Below are 25,003 nucleotides of genomic sequence, written 5' to 3'. Positions count from 1 at the left end.
ACCTTTTAGAAGAAATCATCTCAGGAAAGAGCTCGATTTAAGCTGGTGTGACAGAGGCAGCCGCCAGCAGCAGGTGCCGGCCGGCGGGAGCGGGAACCCTCAGCTGCCTCGGGGCGCCCAGGCGGCGGCGGCGGCGGCGGCGGCGCTTCCCGAGGGGCTCCAGACGCGGCGGGGCAGAGCCCACGTCCCGCCGCGCCGGGCGCCGGCAGGAGACGGGACCGTCAGGGGAGATTGCTTCCCTCAGCGCCGTTAGCCTCGCGGCTCTTCGGGCGCGGCCGTTATCCCAGCGGCCGTTAGCGCGCGGCCGTTATCCCAGCGGCCGTTAGCGCGCGGCCGTTGGCCCCGCGGCCGTTGGGGCGCCGCTCCCGCCGTCGCCAGACGATGGCGCTGCCGGCCCGGCCTTGCGGCGGGCGGCGGCGCGGCGGCGGCGGGCGGCAGGGGGCGCTGCGGGCGGGTCCGGCGGCGGCGGGCGCGGGGCTGCGGTGCGCGGGAGGCGGCGGGCGGGCTGGTGCCGCACAGCCCAGCCGGCGGCATGAGGCGCGGGGCGGCAGAGCGCGGCGCCGCGCGGCCCTGAGCGGAGCGCCGGGCGCGGCGCTGCCCGCAGCGACACGATGGCCGGGGGCCGGCGAGGGCTGGTGGCGCCCCAGAACACCTTCCTGGAGAACATCGTGCGGAGGTCCAACGGTGGGTGAGCGGGGGCGGGCGCCGCTGCCCCGGCCCCGGCGCGGGGCGAGGGAGCCGGCGCGGCGAGGCGCCCTCCCCGCGGGACGCCCCCGCGCTCAGCGGCGCGGAGCCCCCCTGGCGCCCGCGGCGCTGCCGCCAGGGCCGGGCTGCGGGCAGCCCCCGCCGGCCGCGGAGCCGGTGCGCCGAGGGGGCGGCAGGTGCGGCGGCTCCGCGGGGCTGCGCGCCGGGTCCGGCCGGGGCTGCGGGGGGCAGCGCGGGGGTCCAGGGCGCGCCCTGCGAGCGCGGCGTGGGGCGGCGGGGGGAAGCGTTGCAAGTGCGGAGAGAGTTCGCCGTTGTGAGGGCTGGGGGCAGAATATTTTTATTTCCTTATTTATGTGTTTTGCTAGCGTACTGCAACCGAGTCTTTTCCCTTGGAAGACCGTGGAGTGGAAAATGCCTCGAATTTCACAACTGCGTGCAAATATGCATTAATGCCCTCCGGACTCGCTCACTTGAGGACTTAGCAGAAGCTGCGCCCGCACTGAGCGGGCGCCGTCCAAGCGTTCGTGCCGTTGTGTGAACCGAGGCGTGTGCGTTGCGTAAAGCCCCGAGAACAAGTTCTGCCATTTTTTGAAGGCTTCTGTTGACTTCAGAGGGGCTACTTGGGGCATTAGGGACTTGTAGCGTGATGGAGAATATGCAGGATCTAGCTCCTTATGAACACAAGGCAGGATGAGTTAATTAGAAAAAGATTATGGTCAATTCTGTTCTGATAACGTAAAGACAACTCTTCTGATAAGCTGCTAAACGCTCGAATTGTTCCAGGATTACAAAGGGTGGCTTTCAAGGCTATTTATTTATTTATTTTTAATTACCGGCTTTTTCTCCGATAATAACCTTTGATAAGAACCAAGATGAGCCCATTTTCACATAGGATTGCAAGACTCCCTATATAGGTTGTTTTCCTCCATAACTTTCCTATAGGAAGGGTTGAAAACTGTGTCTGAAAAAATGCCAGCTATCCTTTTGGTGAATTCTGCCCTCTTCTTTGGAAATGAAACGTTGCATTTCATTGCATGCAGACTGTACCTCCAGTCTTCCAACATCAGTTATCTAATGCTTTTCTTGACCTGCCCTGGGCTTGTGAATAATTTTCTTCATTAAAAAAAAACAATTTTCTCCCCTGACTTTCAGTGCCAAGAGCTTGTTTCAACAAATCGGTTGGGTGCTAGGGATGAGAGGGGAGGTCATGCAGCAGGAGCCGTGCTCTGTTTTCCCCCCTCTTCCCTCGTTATTAAGACTGTGTCATGACAGAGCTCGGTGTTAGATGGCACAGGTAAAATGCCAGCATTTCCAAATGCTCAGCAAGTCCCGAGGGCTGTAAAAAATACAAGTTTTTAGTCTTTTAGACTTAAGTCTATTAGGAAGTGATGCGCAGTTGAGACATATTAGGGGAAGTTCTGGGAAGTGACTAAGGTTTGGAAGCCCATTCCTTCCACATTGCACCTTCAAGCTCTGCTGTAATGTGAGGGCATCGCATTAAATTGCTGTGTGAATCAGTTCAAATATGGGACCTCCATCTCTTTCAGCACAGCCTCCTTTCCGTTTGGCTTCACAGTGTTGGTCGGCATCAGGCAATAGGGAAGCATCCCAGCTCCTTCCTTCTTGCCTGTTTCTTTGTGGCCAGCCTGCTTGGCCTTTGGGATACCCGCAGGAGGAGCGCTTAAATGGGCCTGTGAAGTCTGAGGTTTGGCTCCCCCTTCTCCATCTCATTGAGTTGGGTACTAATGTGACCCACAATGAAACTATCTAGGTCATTTGAGATTTGCCAAATACAATCTGACAAGAAGCCCAGAATTTATTTGCCGACACCTGCAACTTAAGTAGTGCCAACAGATATTAAATAGATACATATATATGGATGTTTCCACTTTGAGGAAGGCTCCCTTTCTTCTGTGGAAGGAGAAGAATTTAGTCACAGAACTGAAACTGGTGCTAGGCAAGAGCTTTACTTGTGGTGCGTGTACATGCACCCCAATTGCAGAAAACATGTCAGGAAAACACCCTCTTGCTGTATGTTATACACTGGGGGTATTAACTCGGTGAAAGGGACCTTAGAGTAGTAAAGTAACGGGCATGCAAGCACTTTTGGAAAGTGCTGTAAAGACAGCACTAATTATGCTATTTTTACCAGTAATTTTGCAAGTAATTCTTTGGACAGCAGTTCATGTTAAGTATGAGCCTGGCAAGCTGCTGCAGCTTTAATTGCTAAAGGCAGTAGCAGTGTACAACAGTGCAAGCTGAGGGGTTTTCCCTTAGGCTTAGTATTTTGCTCATATTTGTATCTCACCATCTGCAGCAAGATTTGCCCCAAACTCCCTCGGTCTGAATTGTCTCTTGAAGAGATTTTAGGGGCAAGAGCTTCTCCTTAAGTTGCAAATAAACTGAGAGACTGCTGGTTCCTTAGGTTCTCATTCATGAAATGCCAGCCAGAAGACCTAAGGCAAGGTTAGGAGCTGCAGTGTATTTCCTTTCCCTGTGTTGCAGTAAAGAAGGAATTTGGAATTTCTTAGTCCATCCTTGGATGCTTTCTGGGATTGGATGGTCCTAAGCCGGTACCCATGGGAAGGGATATACAAAGTGTCATCAGCCTAGACCTGTGGATCTCACCTGGCCCTCTGCTATTTCATCACACCTCACAGGAGGACCTGTTGGACAGACTGTGAGCATAATAAGGTTCTTCCTTCTTTGAAATGAGTATCTTCCACATCCACATAGAAAGTCTGTGGAAAAAATCCTAAGGACCTGAAACACTGGCCCCTTCTTGCCTTGTATTTCATGTTTATTTTTTTCGCCTTTAAACTAGACAGGTAGAATTAGAAAAATAAATGTTGCTTGTAGCGCTTGGTTGACAAAAATTTGTTTGAAGCATTGAAATATTTAAAGACTAGAATGTCCAATGGGATGGAAAATGAGAGCAGGCTGTAGAATAGTGCAGCACGCAAATAATCACTAGCCCCTAATGGATACTGCTCATGTGATACTAGTGTTTTCCCTTCAGTAACATAATACACCCAACAGTATACAAAGCAGTATAAAAATAATAGTTATAATCTTGATTCATGGCCATGGTACTCAATTCAAATGATGCAGTAAGTTACAGAGAAAACTAATTTTATGTGATATTCTGTTGCTTTATCAATAACTGGAGTCAAAAATACTTTAGGTTTACGTAATTGCTGTCTGGATTCTGCAGTTCTTCCATGGTCAAAATTCTCCCTGAGATGCATGAGAATTCTTCATATGGAAGGATGGCAAAGCCAGGCCTTGTGTTTGCATGGCTTTGCAGTTTCAGTGTAAGTCGCAGGACTTTTTTCTTGTTTATTGATCACGAAAGGAGGCTGGAGAAAGGGCACGTTTGAGGGCATATGACTTGTGTGAATGTCTTACTTCCACTAAATCCCCTGAGACCTCGCTAAGGAGACACCAGGTGTGGAAGCAAGCCTGCGCCCTTTGGAGGATGAGGTGAGCCCCTGCAGAAGGAAAGAAAAGCACTTTCAGACACAGATCCTGAGAGTGACAGCTGTTTCCTTGATTTATGGCATTGCTTCCACTGGAAACCATAAGTTACCAGTGAAGTAAACATTCTGCAGCCTGGCCCTTCCAACACTGTGCCTGAGACCTATGAGAGAAATTCCTTCCTTATAAACAGCTCAGAAGCCGAGCAACCTGTCTTTGCCTTCAGCCAAAGGGAAATGCAAAAGACACTAACATACAGAGTGAGAAACTAAACTGAGCTGTATTTTCATATTTTTTTGCACTTGAATAAAATAATTATTAACTTGAAGTGTTCATAACTGGTCCTTAGCCTGGCCACGCTGTGCCTGCTGCAGCTTAGCCCTGCCTGCTGCTTTCTGGCACTCTTTTCAGAACCGAAAGCACTGTGTGGAGGTACAGACCTGGCTGCAGCTGGGTCAATTTGGGGCTAGCAGCAGTGCAGACATATTTCCTCCATGTTCTGGGGTGCAATAAGATTTTCTCTTCCTTCTTGGTGGAATATATTTGATTTCCTGCCAGTTCAGGACTTTCATAGTGTATATTGAGTCTTCAACCAATATTGGGTGAAACTCGGTCTTTAGAGAGGACCATCTCAAAAACCTTGTGTCACGGGTAAATTATGTCCCGGTGTGACCTGGCGAGGTTCTGTGGAACAGGGAAATTTATTTCAGTGACTGTTTTGGGCATAAAACTACTGAGGGAAGAAAGTTAAATGTGTGCAGGGACAGGCAATATGGATGTATTCCTTACAAGATAAAGTGCCCGGGCTAAGCTATCCTAACTCTCATGTCTCCCAGACAGTCTGCCTAGGAAGCCTGGCACAGACATCCCGGAGATTTTCTGCTCCTTGCTGCTAGTTTAAAGCCTCATCCATCTTTTCTTGACAATCACTTGATTTCAGTGTGCTAATTTCAGCATTAAAAAAAATCAACGTAACCGTTCAGAGGGATCTGGACCTCACAAGTGCGGTTTTTACCTTGCACAGAAACACATGGCCAAAGCCTCAGCTGGCACAGAAAACTGCAGGGTCAGTAATAAAATGGTACCATATGTGCACAGGTTGGTCTTAGTGGAAGATTTTGTTTCTCTTGCATTGCTATGGCTTGCCCTGTGCAAAGTGGATTTTATCCTCCATAAATCTGACATCTGATGGATGAACCAATGAAGTGTTTGTGCCCATCTCCTTTTGTTTCTAATCCTGCAAAACTCTTTGTATTCAGGATTCCATCCAAAAGCATTTTTATCCAAATCCGCAAGCATAGTTGTCTTTATTAGCATTGATTGAATCAGTGCATTTAGGGATGCAAGCAGCAGACTGTCGTAGACCACAGGGGACAACTTGTAGGCTCAGTGTTAGAGACACTTTCACAAATTGAGAATGAAATCAAAGAACGGGTTTTATTTCTTGCTGATCTTCCTCCTTTCCTAAGTTAACAACTAAGGAGACACTGTGCTTCTCATGCAATTGGTCAATACATCAAAATGTCTACAACCTTTTTTTTTTTTTTTTTTTTTCCCCTCAGTATTGCTTGAGTTGAATATAAAATATTTCTTTGGCTCTTACTAGGCCAAGAGTTTCTAATTTTGTGTATGCATCTTTATGCATTTCAAATATATGACCTGATTTTCTTAAAATGACTTTTATAGTAAGGAAAAAAACACAATGTGGCTGTTTGATATGTATTTTAAATATAATGTTCTGAAAGCACAAGAAGTTCTACTATGATAATTCAACCTATGTATTTCTGCATTAAATACTGGAACAAGATCGTAAAACAAATCTCAGTGAAATGTATTCATTGGAGAATTTGTTAATGTACTTTTGTTATTAAGATGGTTAAAAGTGAGCAAAGAGTTAGGTTTTGTCAAATGCTTTCAAGGTGCTTGATGGCGTAGAAGTAATCAGTAAATCAAATGGCTTTTTTAAATGTCCGGAAGACCCATACAACCGATACAACTAAAACGTGTTTTCCTGGATTTCTTTTAAGCCCACACTGGGGGAGGGAGAATACTAGCCAATTAAGTGGTAAAATCTCAATGTTAAACACTATTTTTGTCCTTTATTAAAGAACGGCATGATGTATGACTTCTGCAGCTGATGAACCTTCTAATTTCTGAAAATTAACTTGTGGTTGCCGCTATTTTTGTCTAAATGTCTTTTCTTTTTCAATTCTCAGTATGACCTAGCGGGACCTAGCCCTCAGAGATGGGCACATGCTGATGCTGTGCGTAAAATAAGAGTGATAGCTTCTGTGCGCTTTCCATTGCAGCCATTCATCTTCCATTATTCTGCACTAATTTCTGTTTTACTTTCTAAAATACAGATAATTATCCAGACTTTATACCAACTAATGTTCATTTAATGCATTATTCTCTTCAATTTAATTTTTTCTTGTGGTAGAGGCTTACTCTGAAATATTTACAGTAACAATGTAAAATAACAAGGGTGGAAATCAAGCCATTTTTATGTATGTTGCTGGCTGAAAATGGCATTTCTTTCAGAAATAATTAAAACAGATTTGCTTGAAGTTTTTGTTTTAGTTAGTGTCTCCTTTGTTATTTGTGATAAGTATGATGAAATACATTTTTTTAATAATTCTTCAGCCTGTGTGTGCTCTATCCTCTGCATGCTGTATAAGTCATGCTAGAATAGAGCAATGAAATATCTGCATTTAGTGGATTTTGTTCATGCTCTAGCAGCTGAGGAGCTTTTAAATCTCCTTTTGTTTCTGTAAAATGAATATTTCGTTATATAAAACTTCTATAAAACTTGTAACCCCAGATGAACCTATCTGTAGGATTTTATAATATGCTGTTTTGTATTCTACATTGAGGCTGCAGCTTAAAATAATTTAGTCTTAATATTAAAGAAGTACATTCTTTAGGCTACTATGTCATTATTCTATAGAGAGATCAGGTTGTTTAGTAGGATATTTAGACATTGACCTGCTTCCGCTTTAGAAATGAATACAAAGCGACACAGCGTCTATGTTTGTAGTCATGCAACTCCATTTTTTTACATAAGAAAGTGGGTGGAAGAGGACAGTTCTGCCTTCCCAGCTTTCTTTGATTATGTGAATAGTTCTTCTGTCCTTTGAATAGTTTTGTACTTTCCTTGAACACATTTACAGCTCTTCTGCTAAGATGAAAATTTACTTGATTCCAGTGTCTTTTCTCCCTGAAGTGTAACCCTTGAATTGAATGGATGCAAAGAAAGAACTGAATAGGTTTGGAAACTCATTTGTGCCTTGTGCTCTTTGATATAGTCTTTAATCATATGCTGGTGACACAAGATGTTTGCTTGCTGCACATGGCGCTGGCTCTCAGGCCCAGCTAATGCAGCATGGTAGCTAAGGGATCCCCTGCCCCCCAGCTGGTTCTCCCCGTTCTCAGTCCCCCCTCATTCTCAGGCTGCTAGTCCTCACCGCTACATGTCTGTGTGGGGCTTCCTGCCCTCAGGCATTTGGAGGGTGGAGCCAATGACCAGTTTCCATTAAGTAGCATATGCAACAACAAGATTGAGTGGATGTGGTAATTTTGCTGGTGTTATATATCGGACAGACCTGCTATTGCTGTTGTCAAAGGATTGGTGTTATTTGGAAAGACATTTTCTGAACACGATTCTTCCCTGATGATGTATTGTGTAAGTGGAGGAAGGTGCTGGTTTTGGTGACTGAGCGAAATCCATTCTTACATTTTGGAAGGAGTTCGAATGCTTTTCTCTCATCACTTTAAAGCAGCTATGACTAGCTTAAAGCAGTAATCCAAAACGGGACTGACATTTGAGTGTGTAAGGGCTGACATGTGGAGACCACACTGAACAGAACTGACTGGGTGAAAATGCAGTCTGGAGAATATGAAATGGGGTGTTTCATGAGCAGCCTGCATGGCAGACTCGGCTCAGCCAAGCCTGCCCTGCTCCTGCAGGTAGTGGTGCTGCCTTTGGGATGCTTTGGGTCTGGTATGGGAGCAGGTCTTGCAGCAGGAGCAGGCGTCTTGCTCAGTCTGTGCCAAACACCTCTGCGAAGCTGCACAGAACCCCAAGATTTCTTTTCTTTTTCTGTCTTTCTGTCTTTTTAAAATGAATCTGCTGTCTCTGGTTCTTACCTCAGCTCTTGGAGCTCACAAGAAGGGTCGGTGATGCTCCTGGCTTCTCCTTGTGCCAGGCAGGCCTGCTGACCCAACTGATGTCGTGCTAGAAATGCTGGGCTTGATCCCAGGGTAAAGGAGGTGCATGGGAAGAGAGGGGCCTCAGGTCGCTGTATAATATAAGGACTGCCGCTATCCCATGTATGTTTTATTCCCTCTCTTTGAAGGGGACCTAGCAATGAATTTCTTTTCATGGGCTTCTTCCAACCTGCCCTTTTCCTGGCTTTGGTGACCCACTTGCAAGTCCCCACGAGGCTTTCTCCGGCATGCTCGAGAGCTTCCCTCGTGCTCGTTGTGCAACAGAGCCACAGCTGTTTCCTGGCCCCTCCAACCCTTGTGCTTGCAGAGAGAGAGAGGCAGTATTTGCCTCAGTGGATGCTATTTAATATTTTCTTCTGTTAGGAACAACTGTTTAACAGATTATGAGCTGTCTCCAAGCAGCACGTTGTCAGGGATGTCAATGCAATTGAATGTAAATGATAGGAATGAGTACAGCCCTTCTACCTCCGGGTTATCTGTCAGAATAAACGATGCAGGGGAGTTACGAGTGGGAATCCTTATATTATGCTGTGTCTTACTGGAGTTCACACAGGCAAAACACTGTTGTCTGAGACATTCCTGCTGAAGAAATACAGGCATTTTCTGTGTGTAGGCAAAGAACCACCTTTGTGTTATTGTTTTTTCTTTTAAGAAGTTTGAGAAGGGTGTGAAACCTGCTTTAATCATTGAATTGGTCAGTGCCCAAGCTTTCTGCCGTTAAAGCTCCACAGACACATCCAGATCTCTGGACAGTCACCTCTGAACCCAACCTGGACAGTCAGATGAAGCATTCTACCTCCTACCTCCCCAAGAAGCTCACACTGTAAAGACCAACAGGATTGCCCTATAGAGACACATGAAGAACAGCAGACAGCTGACTTAAACTTTCCTAGTGAGATTGTTGGCATCTCTGTATTCAATGACTTGGTAATTAGAGCCATTACTCGGGACCTGAAATCAGGGCTGAGCTTTTGCTGCCCTCAGGTAGTGCCTTATTTCCCAGGAGAACAGCCGAAGTGCTTAGTTGTTGGGAGGAAGGGAAATGTGTGCATGTGCTCTGAGCACCCTTCTGAAGCTCTACCCCTCCAAAGTAAGCAAACCATCAGAAAAATCAAGCTTTCTTGGGCCAAAAAATAAGCAAATGGGAATGTGGTTCGTCACCTGGCACAAGGAGTCATGGGTGTTATCCCCAAGAGCTGTTCTGATGTAAAAATATGGACATTTTAAGTATTATAGGGGAGGTAAAACTTAAAATACACCCCCTTCTTTAGTGTTTTCTATTGCTTGCATGTTTCTGTTTGTTGTATTAGTGTGTCTCAGTTCTGTTTCCCCAAAGCTGTGCTGGGAGCTTACAGCTCGCAAGCTTGTGGGAGCTGGGAATCTAGGAGCTGGGCTAAAGAAGTCTCACCTGCTGGTGCCTAAATTCCTCTGTGGGCTCTGTGCTTTGTTTTTACCTGTTAAAAAGAGAGACTGAGAGTGCCGTCCTACCTCCTGCAAGTGTTGGTAGCCAGCTAAAAGGAGGATTAGCACAGTAATGGTGGTTGGAAAGGGACAGCTACTAATAAAAAATGGAGATTGCTTGACCGAAGATGATCTCGAGTGAAAGGAAAGTGTGTAAGGAAAGTCATTACTTAAGTTATCAGAAGCTTTTCAAGGAGCTCTTCAGGAAGCTGAGAGGAGGGTCTGTTACCTTTTGAGAGGGGAGATAGCAGGAAGGAGTGAATGCAAGAAGCAATCAACGTCACGAGATCAGGGCACAATGTGACCTAGCATTTATATTTGCAAATGTTGTTGTCATTTTTTGTACTTCCTGATGAAATTTTAAAAATATCCTGACACAGTACAATGCCGTGTTTATAATAAACACTCAAAAACACTTGCTTTAGCAATGAGAAATGACTTGGCTTACTTATTCATAGGAAAGGGTAAAAGACACGTATTGTTTTTGGAACAAAGTGCTTCAACCAAGCAAAAACCATGGTATTTAAAAGAGGCTGTGAGAAACAAAGCAGTTAAAATGTCCTGAGGTTATACTGCTGGCATATTTCATTCTAAAGAGTGTATAAAGATACACTTAATCTTGCACATGGGATTGGGCAATGGATTTAGATAGCTACAGGAATGTTTTATTTAAAGCCGTTTAAAGTTTGCAACAGGACAAAAGATTTTGAAAGGGGAAGTTAAAATAAACAAAACTTTTTGTAATTAATAGGTAAAATGTCTTGTTTGTATCTCTTGCTTGCAGGAACTGTTGATGGCAGCTGTGCTTGTGTGAGCAGTGGAGGTCCTGCAAAGCAGACAGCATAGGGGCCTCCCTTAAAGACTGCCCTTTTGTGTCAGTGTCTCTTAGTCTCTCGTGGCTGTCTGTCTTTTCCTGCTAAAGCCAGTGGGGCTTTGCAGCCATGAGGGAGCCCCCACCTCCTGCTGCCCCTCAGTGCCCAGGCAGAAGCCCTGCTGTCCCGGTTGGCACAGCTGTAGTTATTGGAGTGCACATGAGCCAAAACAGCACAGAACTGCGGTTTGGGTCCAGCCCTGAGTATGTCCATTGTTTGAATGAAATCTCAAACATGCAAAAGTAGCCCGCAAAGATCCAGTAAGTATGGAGGTGTGAGTGCTGCTTGCTTTGTTCTTAGGGGCTGAAGCTCGGTCTAGCTTGGATAACCAACTGCAAGTTCTTTCTGCTAATGTAAGTGCTAAGCTGACTTGTTTGGTGTCTAGGTTGGAGCGCCACGCGTCCGCATCATACAAAAAGTATTTGAGTTTGCGTGGCCAGCAGCAATGGGTGTGTTGAGAGGAGTCATGGTGTCTACGCTCAGAAGAGAGAGCTCCCTCCTGCACTGAGCTGCCTCTGTAGAGACTTTGGATTCAGGCTGATGGATCACTGCTCAGTGCACATGGCATGAAGGGAAACAGGCTGGTCAATCTGTCTTCACACTAAGGATGAATTTCACCTGCCCAGCATCATGTGTTGCATTTGCATAAAACCCAATTTCTTCATTTTTGTGCAAATAATTAAAATTTTCTTAAAGTTCAGATCTACTTAAAATTAAGACATGAAATAATCTTACTGACTACAGTGGGAGTAGTATCTGGGAACAGCTGTGAGGGGACTGAGCTTAATATTTCCACTAAGGCAACGACAGGCTTATCTAATGTCTAACTGATGTGTTCTCTCAAACAGATACTAATTTTGTCCTGGGTAATGCCCAGATAGTGGATTGGCCCATTGTGTACAGCAACGATGGATTTTGCAAGCTATCAGGATATCACAGAGCAGAAGTTATGCAAAAAAGCAGCACATGCAGGTATTTGAGAAACGATTTATTTTCTGTTAAATAGCTTCTAGTGTTGTCCTTACTACTTGAGGAAAAAATAATCTTTTTTCCGGGTTTGACTTTAATCTCCTGGTGCTGCATCTGTCAATTACATTTTGCAGGTGAGACAAAATCAAAGAAGGGCTATTTCTACATAGGTCCTCTTCATACTGTGAATAAATGGCTTTGTGTTTTTATTTAACATCCTTGCTTTATTTGCAGTTTTATGTATGGAGAGCTGACAGACAAAGATACAATTGACAAGGTCCGGCAAACTTTTGAGAACTATGAGATGAACTCCTTCGAAATCCTGATGTACAAGAAGAACAGTAAGTAGCTGATATGTTTGTTTGTTGTGTAGGTGTGTAAAATTGTTTTAAATTATAGTATCAGCTGCATATCTGTCAGCCTGGAGTACTGTGATGTTTAATTTAGGGTAAAATAAAGCCTACTTCGTTAATATACAAGGGAAGACCAAGAATGCTGGGGATGAGAATCACTCAAAAATGCAGCCCAAGTCTCTAATTTGTTCTGCTGTTCAGAGCAATTTGTGCGTGATGCTTTAAGGCAACACTGTTAAGGTTTCAACAGTTGTAATAATACCTGAAGTAGACTTGTACAAATATTTTTTTTGTTACAGAAAATGTGCCTTTTTTAAAAAAATTGATATAATGAAAGTAGTATTTAATTGTAGTTGTTTCTAGTTGGTGAACAGATTTCTTTTTATTTTTACAGATGAAGGTCTTTCATTTCAAAAACAAAACTATTCCCCAAATGTGACATTAAATTGATGGAAATTTGAGTCAGTGACTGAATATGCCAGCAGATTAGCTACTTTCCCAAAATTTGTTGCCCCACCCAAGTGTCAACAGTGCTATGGCACAACAACTGTTATTTGCCTAACTTGAAAAGAACAGCCAAATGTCATGTGAAAGGCTGTATTCTGTAACTTAAAGATTTTTGCCTTCTGACTATGAAGCTGTTAGTATTTGTCCATGGAGAGGGTACCTTGCAGGAGTATCCTGCTAGCGGCTGCTTCTCATTTCAGCTATGACCAACATTGCGCTAGGAAGCAACAGTGGCCACGAAGTACAACACGGACAGCTGCAGTGTGATTTTGCAGTTAGCCTAACTAAGGCATTGCTGTGCCTCAGTTATCCTAAGGAAGGAACTGGTTTTCTGGGGAAAGGGAATCTGGCCTGCCTTTGTGTGTGGAGTCCCTGGTCTTTCAGTTCCCATGTCTAGTTGCTGTCGCCTGTTGGAGTCTGATGAGAGAAACACAAGCAATTCATGAAGTTAATAACTACGGCTGCCAGTGCTGGTCCCTGCATCTGCTTGTTTGCTAACTGAATGAATCTGGTCTTTGAAGGTGGTGCCAAAGTACATGCAATTGGCTTTTGCCAGCATTTAGGGGAGAAATCTATATGCAGTTTTGGTTTCTTCAGTCCTCTGGTCTTTTTTCTTTAACCTGTTCAATGCAGCATGACCTCTGACACTTCGCCATTAGTCAGGGCTTTTCTGGAGCAGAGCTCTGCTAATGCAGCTCATCAGAAGAGCTGTACGCACCAGCTGAATGGCCTTGCTTTGTGCTTCCTTCCCTGTAGCACTGTCAGCCTCCAGTGTTTACTCCTCCTAAAGCTCGTTTCTTATCCTAGTCCAGTTAATGGCTATAGCGACATATCCATCCAAAGCGAAGTTAATAAGCTGCTTTCATGGGATCTAGGAAGGTCTGGAATTTTCTCAGTGTTAACAGTGACTTGGCACCAAGAGGATACAGAGCTACTCTTCTGCCTCTGCTCCAACATACAGCCTGTAGCAGAGCCTGGGATGTCTGTCTTTCATGCAGCTGAAATCCAGGTAGCCGTGGAGTGGGGAGTGTTTCCTGCCCCACTGTGCACTTCCCTGGGAGAGGCGGCCTCCAGCAAAGTGCAGCTGTGCAGAGCTGGGTTCTGGTCATGCCAGAAAGCAGAGCTGCAACAGTTCTGCTGTGTGCATGGATGGTCATGGGAATAATAATAATAAAAACAAAAAAGCAGGGAGCTGATTTTTCTGTGTAACGAAACACAGTGCTGTTATGCTTGTTGGATTTTCTGCCTTAGAGATATCTTACCTGCTGTTAGATGAATAGCAATAGAAAGTTATAACTGCAAAATGCCAAAAATGGGAGTTCTTTGAACTTTGTTAGAGAATAAGCCACATCATAGAAAATACTGTATTGTTCCCTCGTCATTTAGCACCTGATCTGCTGTGCTCTTTTGCGCTTACTTCCATATAACCTTAGCCTGCAACTGCAGAAGTTACCTGCTTTGGCAATGGGCATGATAAGTTTCAACTTGTTCTCATTTTAAAGACATTTAGAAAGGTCCCAAGGCCCCTGAAATTTGTTACAATAATTTTTTTAAAAAATTCTGCTCTTGATTTTCTTCTCTCTGTTTTTACGGGTTGTGTTTCTTTTCTTTTGTTTAGCCAATAAATTAAATAAGAAATATATTTTTGATATTCTTTACCTGTCCCCTATCCCTATACGCTCACAGTCATGAAAAATTGTAAGCTATTCTTCAGTTTTTGTGCTGCTGAATGAATGAGACAACCAAGGAAATGTACTTCTGGTTGTTTAATAATACAGTGTTATCTATTTGGGAAAAAAAGAAAAAAAAAAAAAGAACAAAGCAAGAGTTTCAAGTGAACTAGATACTGTTACCGCAGGTCAATCTTCATCTTCTATCTTTCTGAACAGAAATCATCTCTTTTTTTTGTCTTAAGAGTTATATCATAATCCTACATAGATATGTCAACTATAGTTTGAGATATTTAAAGATACTGCTAGAGGTGATACATGTTTTTGGCACGCCGCTCTCCATGGGGGTGACCAAGTGCCAGTGTTTACCTGTTTGGGCTTTAAGAATAATCCATCCAGATGTCGATTGCTCCGATACATCTGCAAGCTTCATTGTGAATCACAATATTGATACTAAAAATAGCATTGGCTGTAGTATTCGGAAAATCCATACCATTTTCTGCCTTCATAGCATCTGTATGTATGGATGCTCTTTTTACTGTGGCCTCCTCTTTCTCCATCCGACCCTCCCTCTTCCAATAAAGACTGCCTCTCTTTGAGAACTTGAAATAAAGTTGCAGTAGGGATTTCATGGATCCTTGTGCTGAGCCTTTGATTTCTTAGCGAATATGTGATTAGTGGTTTTGCTTGCTAGAGGAATTGCTTCCTGCAAATGTAGATCCCTTCAGGGTAACTGGCAGCAATTGGAACAAGCAGGTGCAGAACCAGCAGGTTTTTCTCAGTGTTGCCATCCTGCTGCAGTCAGTGGGGATTCATGGTCATACCTGGAAGGGGACAAAGTGAAGGCTTTCTTTAGTATGGACTACAAAATGACAACAGACAGGTTGGCAATATTTTCACGTGAGTGTTTCATTGTTGTGATTAAATGCAAGTGCCCGGTGCAGAAGTGTTGTTTACGCCAAAACTTTTGCTTATGTTTATACGGGAAAATCAAATCAGTGCTGTGCCTCGCGGAAATCAGTCAGGGAAGGATACAACCTGATGCATTCAAACAGATTTTTGCATCTGATCTTAGTTGATCATAGCTTATTAGAATCATTTTTTGGAAGCTTTAGAAGTTCAGGTTCTCTTTGGACTTAGAATAATTTTCATAGGGTTTCTTTACAGGTCCTGGCAAGGCCAGTGTAAGCAGCAGCCAAGGGATGGCTTGTAGGTCAACCCTTTACATCCTGCAAAGTGGTTCAGATGAGCAGCAGCTCTTCTAGTTGTTGTGCCATGGTGAGGGCCCAGAAGGCAGGGCTTTACTCCCCGTCTGTGCTGGGATTCACCTTTCTAGATCTGTGGGTGCTTGAATTTAGTTAATAAATTAATACTATGAAGGACTTTTGGAGGATTATTATTATTATTATTATTGTGATTTGTTTGGTTTGTTTTTTAACCCTTATGTAAAAGAAGGGTGTTAGGTGCTGAAGAATGGCAAATAGATCTTAAATAGTAATTAAGGACTCCACCTGCACTTATCTTTAGTTCTGTTGCTTCCTACAGAGGAGAACAAAATCTTAATTTATGCAAAATAAGATTTGCTTCAGACCACTACTGCTAGGGAGAGTTTCTCATAACTGATGTGGGTTAAAACAATTTATATTAATGTGCACTGTGCCTCTGGCGTCTGCACATGGAAGCCCTTGGTTTACAAATCACTAACTCAAATCATTGCGTAGGACCAGAAGCAGGAAAGAATGAGGGAACTGGTGTAAACCTGTGTGTATCCTGCGGAGATTCCCACTGAAATCTGGCTCTCTACTTGTCAAACACTGTGCACACCTGCATCTGCTCTTCTGTGAAATCCATCTGTGTGAGTTAGTTACCTTCGTGAAGGTCAAACCAAAGTAGCTTGGTTTCATAAAACTGTTAATTCATGTTGATCTTGAGAACTTCTAGCGTGTTCCCAGCAGGAGCTGTTGTCATTTCCCCAAACGTATTTAGTAGGAGACTTTCCAATAACGGTCCTTATACATTTTATCTGAAAATGCAAAGAAGATTTCAAGCCTTCCCTTTGTCTTCCCCTCTCTTGTACTTCCTTCTGTTTTTCAGAGAGCTCAGGATTAGGTAAACTGTGTTGGCATTGCTTCAGTGCAGGGGTGCCCTCCGAACCTTGTCCTGCTGTATTGCTCCAGTGTGAGAGGCTTACTCCTGAGCCCAGCAGTCCCACCTTTGGGGACTGAAATTGATGCAGAAATTTACATGCCAACCCTGGCATGTAAAGGTCTGACCTTTAGCAGCTTTCGCTGTCAGGATGTAGCAGCAGCAGCTGCAGAAAACATGAAGACAGCAGCTTTTAAAGTGCTGGGAACGTGTTGCAAGTCAGTCGTTACCGGCACGGTGCAGCGGGCTTTGCCGTGCTGAGCTGCCTTGTTCTCGTTCAGCGCCCACACTCTGCTGAACCGTGGACTCTATGGGAAGACTTTTGCTCTTTATCTCATGTGGTCAAATATCAGTCTGTGCACCTAGTTAAAGATTTCATTTTCCTTCTAACTTTTTAATTTCCATGCTTCTTGGCTTTTTATGTTCTGGGCAGTACTTGCCTGATCATCATCTGATTGAAACATTATCAAGTCGTAACAGAGGTGGTGTCACTTTGAGGCACTTGCCCTGTTCAGTAAGGGCAATGAAGATAACAGCTGAATTGTCATACATTTTTTCTTTGTGTTTACAAACTAATTTTGTTTTACTTTGGGGAAAGAAGCACCACTTATTGCACTTTTATTTAAACAACCAGGATTTTGAAAAATGGCTGTTAATTGGACCTCTTTGGTTAAATGGTCCCAGGTGTGGAGAAAGGGCACATTTAGACAGTGATTTTGATTTTTCAGTTTAGCTTGTTTCTGGCTAACAGGAGGGAAAACTGGAGGAGGTTGATCAATATACTTGGGGTGATGGACACAAAGGGAGAAGCAGAAATAGACTGTTTATATCTCATTTTCTTTGACATTATGAAAGATGCTAAGGATCTCAACTGAAGTCAAATCACACGTTCACTATTAGTGTCCTTAACACGGGGCAGAACATATCACTGTTGAAATCCCAGGGCTGGAAAAGAGGAAAGGGAAGAGTCAGCGGTATTTGTGTTGCACACGGGAAATGATAAAAGTGCAGAGATTTTTACTGGGCTAGTCTGGAGAAGATTTGGGACCTGAATGAAATCTCTAAAAATTGCTGTGCCTTTAAGGAGTACCCGAAGCTCACACCTTTGAAGACCATTAAGAGCATCCCTTAATTCTGAGATTAGCTATGTAGTTTTGGTACTACAGAACAGGCTGGTTCTGTAGGCTACTGACAAGTTGGTTGTTGAGGTTTTAATTCCTTCCCAGTTCACACTGCTTCCACATCCACTCTGAAGTGTCATTCCTTTTCTAGCAAAACTGGTCCTATTGCATTTCCCTGTTGATTCCAACTCCAACAGAAGCCAATGTGGCTCACGAGTGTTTACTTCTTTGTTGTGTACTGGCATCATCTTTGAACTTCACCAGTGAGAGAGGTTGCCAGGACTGAACACAAAATGTAAATGAAAGCAGTTGTATTGTTGGAAACGCTGGTAAACAGTCACTGTGTGGCTGTACATCAATGCACACTGGGGCATAAAGTGATGTTGCTCTTGTTTTGCTGTGAGAGCTCTGAAATATATGCTGCAGTTTTCTTCAATGCCTGAATAACCCATAAACTGAACCTGAAAAAACACATTTTTCATCAAAATAAGGTTGTTTGTGCCTCTTGCCAGTAGTGGTTGTCTGGCTGAGCAGGGACATCCGCTTTGACACCAGGAGTATGAGGGCTGCCTGAAGGAGGTTGAAATTCTAGTTTCCGACCTGATTTATAACTGGTTTATACTTAGACCTTTCCTGTTTAATAGTTAAATAAACTGTTTAATGTTTAAAAAGTAAAATTCTTCTGATAATTAAACTAGTATGCAGGAAAAAAATTGAGCACAGTCACAGCTTGGCTAAACCTCTCAGTGTGTTCCCACAGCTCAGATCCCAGTCCTGCTATGACTAAGCTCCTGCTTGCAGAGCACTGTGGAAAACTCATATAATGCAGCACTGTGGACACTCACCTTGTGATGAGATTCTTATATCTATTTATCCCTTACCCCCAAGAGAGAATAACAAGATAGTGGGGAATACACTGGAGGGAAAAAATCTGAGTAGTGTTGGGGACAGATAGGATGACTTGATAGAGTTTTGTGTCTGCTTATGTGTGCTGATACTCTTACTGTGGAAGGTGGGTACCCAGACCATACGTCCCACCTTGATTCAACCTTCTGTCCTGGAACATCCCTTGTTTGCAGCACTCTGGAAATACTAAGGGCACCCAAATATTGCAGGCAAAAAAATGGTCTTCTGCTTTTGGACAGGAAGCAAATCTGGCTGTTTCTTGACACTGGGCAGACTGCAAAGATCTGTAAGTAGTTCTAGGTATAACAGTTCCTTATCCTTTCCTTTTCCTTTCTTTTTTAATATGAATAATGCAGTGCAGGAGTAGTAGTCAAGGAAGTCAGAAGGGGAGAACCCTGTTGATTCAAACTCCTTGCTGTGCAGCAACTTTCTACTGCTTAGCAGGAAGAGCCTTTCGTCTTGCTGCGTTCAGAACATGCTACAAAACTCTTGCAATAGCATACCATATTCACAGAGAGAATGAGATGAAAGCATGTATCTCGGGTGCCGGAATAAAAGGACAAATTGTATTTTTTTTTCCTGTTTCTGAGATGTGTGCACAGCATCTTAAAAGCAGGGTAGGATTTGTAGCTGTGAGAGGCAGAGATGATGCTGAGTATATAATTCAGCTTCAGTGCTGTGAAGGTTAATATTACAAGCAGCCCATAGCAGAATGGCTGTAGCTTGAAGTAATAAAACAATATGAAGTGTTTTGAGGGACAGAAAAAATATTCTACTTGAAAAAGCTATTCCATACAGTCTGTACATGAGTGTCCTGGCTGCTTAAAAACTTGTGGTGTTAGTGGAGAGTGTTGGAGTGGGTAAAATAAAAGGTAATCGGGCACCAACTGAGGGGTCTGCACAAAGACAAGATAGGGATTTGTTCAGCCTGAGAATAGTTCTCATATCATGGGAAGGACAAATAGAAGAAATGCAGATAGGTCATTCTAGGAGCCCCCGAGAAAGGGGAATGTAGAGGATATTACTGCCTTGCAAAACACTCTTGGCTTCTTTGTAGCAGAGTTTTCTAAGTTGATTTCACTGCTGAATCTTTTCTTGCCTTTAGCATTTTGTCTGCCTGTATTTTGTTGGAAGGGAGTGTTAAGGAACACTTTTTCTCTTAACAATACATTGACTCCTGAATATTTTTTTCTGTGTGGACATGGTCCAGAAATGGCCATCAATGATTCCATCTGGTTTACTCTGCTTTTTGAGCGGCAGCCTCCATGCATCATATGCCCTGCTCTTTATAGAGGGGGCTTTCCATATGGCATGGAAGCTGAGCCAGGGCTCGACGCTGCCTGTGCTATGCATGCACGGTGGGGTGTGTTCAGAGTTGAGCTTAATTTGTGGAAACTGTCCTTGGGTCTTGGAGATGCCCTGGCTTTCTGTAGCTGGAAAAGATTGCTGAGCAGAGTCTGGGAAACAGCCAGTGAGGCACTGGTATCAACATGCTCTGTTGTACAAGCATAGCAGGGAGAAAGCTGCCTTTGCTTTGCTGAATCACAACTTGTGAGCTGCCCGAAGCTTCTTTGTGCTGTGCTGGCAGTCAGGAAGAAGTGGGCTCCCAGAGCCTGTGGTGTTTTCCTGAGCCCTCCAACCTGCTTGTACGCACTATGTTGTACTATCACTAGTATCTTCTCAGCAGAATCACTAGAACTACAGAAAGGCAGAGCTGACTGACAGTTTCCTTCAGCAAGGTGACCTGTCAAAGTGGATGGCAAGGAAAGAAGACGGTGGCATCAGGGTGCATATTTTTTTTCTGTGATGTACAGGCTTTCATCTCTTAGGAAATTGCATTAGTAGTTCATTCACTGAAGTAACTAGGAAAGTATAACTATGTGCAGTATAACTTATTCACAGAGCGTGGCCTGGTCCTGATGATTTCATTTCTGAATTCAGTGGATTTTCTCTTGTTCCATGCCAGAGCACGTATGAACTGGCTCAGAAAAAGGCAGACTGAAAGGCAACTTACAAAAACTTCCTTAGCATCCTCCCTTGCACGGGAGGCTCTGTCAGAGAGCTCTTGTAACTGGGGTGGGCACGCGTAGCTGTTAGGGGATGCTGCTCCCTGACTGTAGGTCAGGGAGCACAAGGTCAAACTATCCTTGCTTTTGAGCTGAGACACTCTGTTACGGCGATATCTGACATGATAGACACTCGTGGCCTGTCCTCAAATCTTGCAGAGTCAGCAAGACTGTGCTGTGTGCATGCTTATAACATGTATGGGGCTCTTATCAGGAGATCTCAAAGCACTTCATCCATATATTTGCTTTGCAGGTAAAGGGCAGAAGTGAGTGATTCCCTAAGATTACCAAGCAGGCAAAGCAGAGAACTTAGGAATTATATATATATTCCTATATAATTATATATATAATTCCTATGTATAGGTATATGTGTAGGTATATGTATATGTAAATATATATAACTGAAGTAACGTTTACCAATGGCTGGTTTTCAGGTGCAGGCATCTAAACTACCACATTTATTGTTTTACCTATAATTGACCAACTTTTTGTTATGTTTGTCTACAGGAACACCTGTCTGGTTCTTTGTGAAAATTGCTCCGATTCGAAATGAGCAGGATAAAGTGGTTTTATTTCTTTGCACTTTCAATGATATAACAGCTTTCAAGCAGCCCATCGAGGATGATTCATGTAAAGGTTTGTCTTTTTCACAACTACATATCTTTGTTCCTTTTTTTCATTTGACCTGATCTTAAAATAGCTGAAATCCTGTAAGTACCAAAGCCAGAGAATTAGCCCTTAAAGCAACCTGTAGCTATGCTGCTGAGGACTGTATGTGTGCAAGGAATGGTTGCCGTCTTCCGAGGCAAATTGCCTCTGGCCTGCACTGGAACAGGAAATGGCCAAATAAATCCCCAAGTGTCTCAGGACATATGGTTTGCTTAGCACGCTGCTGCTGTTCTTCCTTTTAATTTCTTTATTAATCTGCGCTCTAGCATGGCTTTCAAGTAATGACAGTGTTGCCGATGAGCCTTTTTGATATTAGAGGCCATTGAAAGGTCTTGGGCCCTGTCAGAATAGCGCGTGACACTTTTTGCAAAAATTGAGGTATTAACCCTGTCTGAGTCCAGCAAAGATTTGAATAATTTCATTTTGCTTGAATTGTCTTTGCTTACTGTTGTTATGGTGTTCCTTTATACTAAAATTTTGAACTAGTTTCCTTTGACGTCAGTGAAAAGATTCCCATCAACTTAATTTGAATCCGATTCAAGCTGTCCTGAGTGAAGTAGCACTGCTGGGTTTCGTTGTTAACTCTTTGAGTTAGACCCCGAAAACCTGGAAGCAAGCTTGGCAAACCAGATGGGTCCAGGTTCTGTCAAAAAGGGAACTTTTGTACCCGTATGGAGAATTAGAGACTTATGTACTCTGGGGAGAAAAAGACATAAATTCTCTGGTTGTTTGCATTTCTGTAGTATTTAATAATATTTGTAGTATTAAATTAAACAGGAAACTTGCTATGAAGGTGAACTGATTTACATTTATTCTCAAAATGTTATTCTTTAAAAATGCAGCTTCCCAAAGTGGAAACACCTGTTATCATGAAAGAGGAAGCATAATCTTGACAAACATACCCTCTTCCAAGTTATATGGGTTATTTTCTTTTTTCCTTTCTTATGTCCCTTGTTTGGACTTTCATTGCTTTAATAAAACTAAAATACGTATTTTGCTGGAAAAGTTTGGTCTACAGTATTTTTTCTCCACCTATTGGTCTTCACTGTGTGGTGATGAGGACAGCAAGGACAACCAACGTGATGCAGTAAAGCTGCCTCCAGCCTATTTGCCGAGAGTGAAGGCCCTTGATTCATTTGGTCAGTTGATAAGCAGAGCTTTAATTCAAGAATTATAGCTCTGCCTTCTCCCTTTGCTTCCCTTAGTGTGACAGTGATCAACAGTTCTGGGAAAAGAGATTGTCCCCTACTGTGAACAACGAGGAAGCATTTGAACTGTTTTGTTTGTCAGAGAGGTAAATTGAAGGAAGAAAATTCTAATAAAATCCTAAAAAGCCTCATTCTTTGCTGGATCTTCAGATCATGTGATTCTTAAATGTTTCCAACAATTCTTAGCAGTTTTATATCTAAAGCAAAATAAGGAATGAACCTATGTGTAAGTGTGCTGACTTGCAGAGGAGTTTATGTACTAAACAAAATTTTTTCTTCTGGCCCATGGAAACTGGCTAGGTGAGTCTGGCGCAAAGTCATAGGCAGTGCCCGCGGAAGAGCTGGACGTGTTATTTAGAGGCTGTTGATTCACGGCTCTGTGGTCTTTCCCTGAGTGGTGGGTGCTGCATTATGTACAGAATAGTTTATGTATTAAATGAGTCTTCTAAATACTATTCCTGAATCTCTTAAAACAATAAAGTTGTCATTTCATGCTGCTAGGGTTCATTCTCGCTACATGCACAGATTGGAAAATGATGCAAGTGAAATTGCACATTCCCTTCTATTACTTAACTTATCCGCTACTCCTTTCCCTCTGCCATAAGTTACTCTCTATGGGCTAACTAGGAATTTAATTGCATGCATCTCAGGAGGTGATATTGTGTCAGTCATTTAATGGCTAGATGAGCAACTTCTTAGGAAAAAAAAACTAACTTGCCAAACAATCAAAATAATTTTATATGCAGGACCTCCTCTCTAGTGTTAAATCTCACTGCGCTGTTGCGTATTGCAAAAGGGAAAAGACTGGAGTGTCAGACAACTGATTGTCTGCAGTGGACTAAGGTTCATGCAGGAAGAAAAGGAAAAATGTTTTGGAAGAACTAAGAAAGATGAAAAAACTAAGAAGTAATTCTAAAAAGGCATTGCTTTTATAGCCCTCAGCTTTAAAGAGGACATAATTGTTGCAGCGTGTACACCATTATATAGGAAATTCACAACATGTTTTTGAAAGACGGCAATTTTTGTAGAACTGTTTCTTGTATTCTGAAAAAAAAAAAAAACCCTAAAAACCCTCCCAACCTGAAAATCTAAAACTGTACACTGTTTCCTTTTAACAATGGAAACCTGTTAGATCAATTCTCTTTTCCTTCTTTTACCTCAATTAATATTTATTAACTACCGTTTACTGTGAACATAAAAATTAGTTTGTTTAACCAAAATCAGTTTCACATACGTGTTTGGTCAGTACCTGACAGGCTGCCCTGTGTATGCAGGTATTTTATTAATGTATGTGCTATTTGTATAGTTGCAGGTGGACATGGCCTGAAGTATTTGAATTTTTCAGAGTCAGTGTTTGTATGTCTACGCTCTTGTGGTAGAAAGATGTGGCCAATTTGAAGCATAGCTAATCTGTTAGACAGAACCTGCTTGGTTGTGGTATATCTCAGTTTTCTATCACCAAATGGTAATTTCAAGCATGCTTGTTTGGCTACAAGTGATGGAGTGATTTCTTGAGTGAAGAATCCTGAGCTCAAATGACAGATGATTGACTTGTATGCAAAAATTAAAATGCATCTCTTACCCAAAGATGACTCTGACAAAGCCATAAAGTCCTGCTATCATTCTGCCTCTCAATTTTTTGAGAATGTAAAAAGGCTCCTTTTTTGTTATTTGATGCGGATAATTTAGTAGAAGTTTATTTTATGACTGTCATGGAAGTTAAATTTGCTTTTAAATGCAACTGCTTTAAAAATAGCACATTCTAAATAAAACTTCTTAAAAATAGTGTGTCAGTGATGTTGATGATATAGTATTTTTTAAACAGTCTCTTTCCACTCTTCCCCTGTATGCTTGTCCCTTTAAAAAAATAGGAAAAAATAGGTTTACATGACTAGAACTAGGCAAAATCGAGTTAAGTCATTGCTAAATTTGGCTTCTAAAGTGGTAGATGACCTTCTTTGTTGAATTTTAGAATATGTGCTATGTCTGGATTTGATGCATTTTGTCTATATGTGTTTTTTTTTCCCCTCAGTTGGAGATATAAAACCCCAAGTACCAGATGTCTGAGAACAGTGTATAAATTAGAGTGTATCATTTTATGAACACAGTAAATAGAATTTGTGCATGCAATCTGAGTGGTTAGTAAGGAGGTTTGCCTTAGCAGGCTTCACATGTGTGAATACAACATGCACATGTTCTATCCTGCTATATGAAAGTTTGGAAATTATGGTTTTGTTCTTATATTTTTGCTCTTATTATTTTGATTTTATAAGAAAAAGGTGCTCTCCAGTTCAACATCACTGAGTCGTATGGGAGAAAGATTGTTAGCCTCTTAGCTCTTGTTACCTCCTGTGTTTTTGTTGCAATTATCAGCTATCATCTCCTCTGCAGAAGCAACTTTATTTCCTTTAGCAGCTATATTGTCATTTGCATCACAAGCAGGACTATGCAAGTATTTTGCTTGCTTTTTTCATTTTATTTCAGGGATATTCCAACCTAGTTTTTCTTTTTTTATTTCCAATCTTTCTTTCTGTATTTTTTGTTGCTGTCTATTTTTTTTTCTATTTAGAAAGATGAATTTATGTCATTAAAGACAGTTATTTCCAATATTTTGCTTAAGCTTTACTTTCATCTAGACGAAGTATTT

The 25,003-nt window shown here is 42.6% G+C and overlaps 1 protein-coding gene across 1 annotated transcript in view; it reads left to right on the top strand.

Annotated features, from left to right (window-relative positions):
• The first annotated feature begins 583 nt into the window (after nt 1–583).
• The window catches only part of KCNH1 (potassium voltage-gated channel subfamily H member 1), a 171,015-nt gene continuing 146,595 nt past the window's right edge, over nt 584–25,003 (top strand). The window contains exons 1-4 of the mRNA XM_088531827.1: nt 584–684; nt 11,591–11,714; nt 11,946–12,052; nt 20,987–21,115. Coding sequence (XP_088387953.1) covers nt 612–684; nt 11,591–11,714; nt 11,946–12,052; nt 20,987–21,115 — 433 coding nt within the window. The 5' untranslated portion in view covers nt 584–611. The remainder of the gene's footprint in view (nt 685–11,590; nt 11,715–11,945; nt 12,053–20,986; nt 21,116–25,003) is intronic.

The sequence above is a fragment of the Tinamus guttatus genome, unplaced genomic scaffold (genome assembly GCF_059628265.1).
Source record: "Tinamus guttatus ecotype Peru unplaced genomic scaffold, ASM5962826v1 Tinamus_guttatus_pri_ptg000033l, whole genome shotgun sequence".
NCBI classification, from domain to species: domain Eukaryota; kingdom Metazoa; phylum Chordata; class Aves; order Tinamiformes; family Tinamidae; genus Tinamus; species Tinamus guttatus.
The sequence above is the reverse complement of the archived record's forward strand: the minus strand, read 5'-3'. Positions and strand labels throughout refer to the sequence as shown.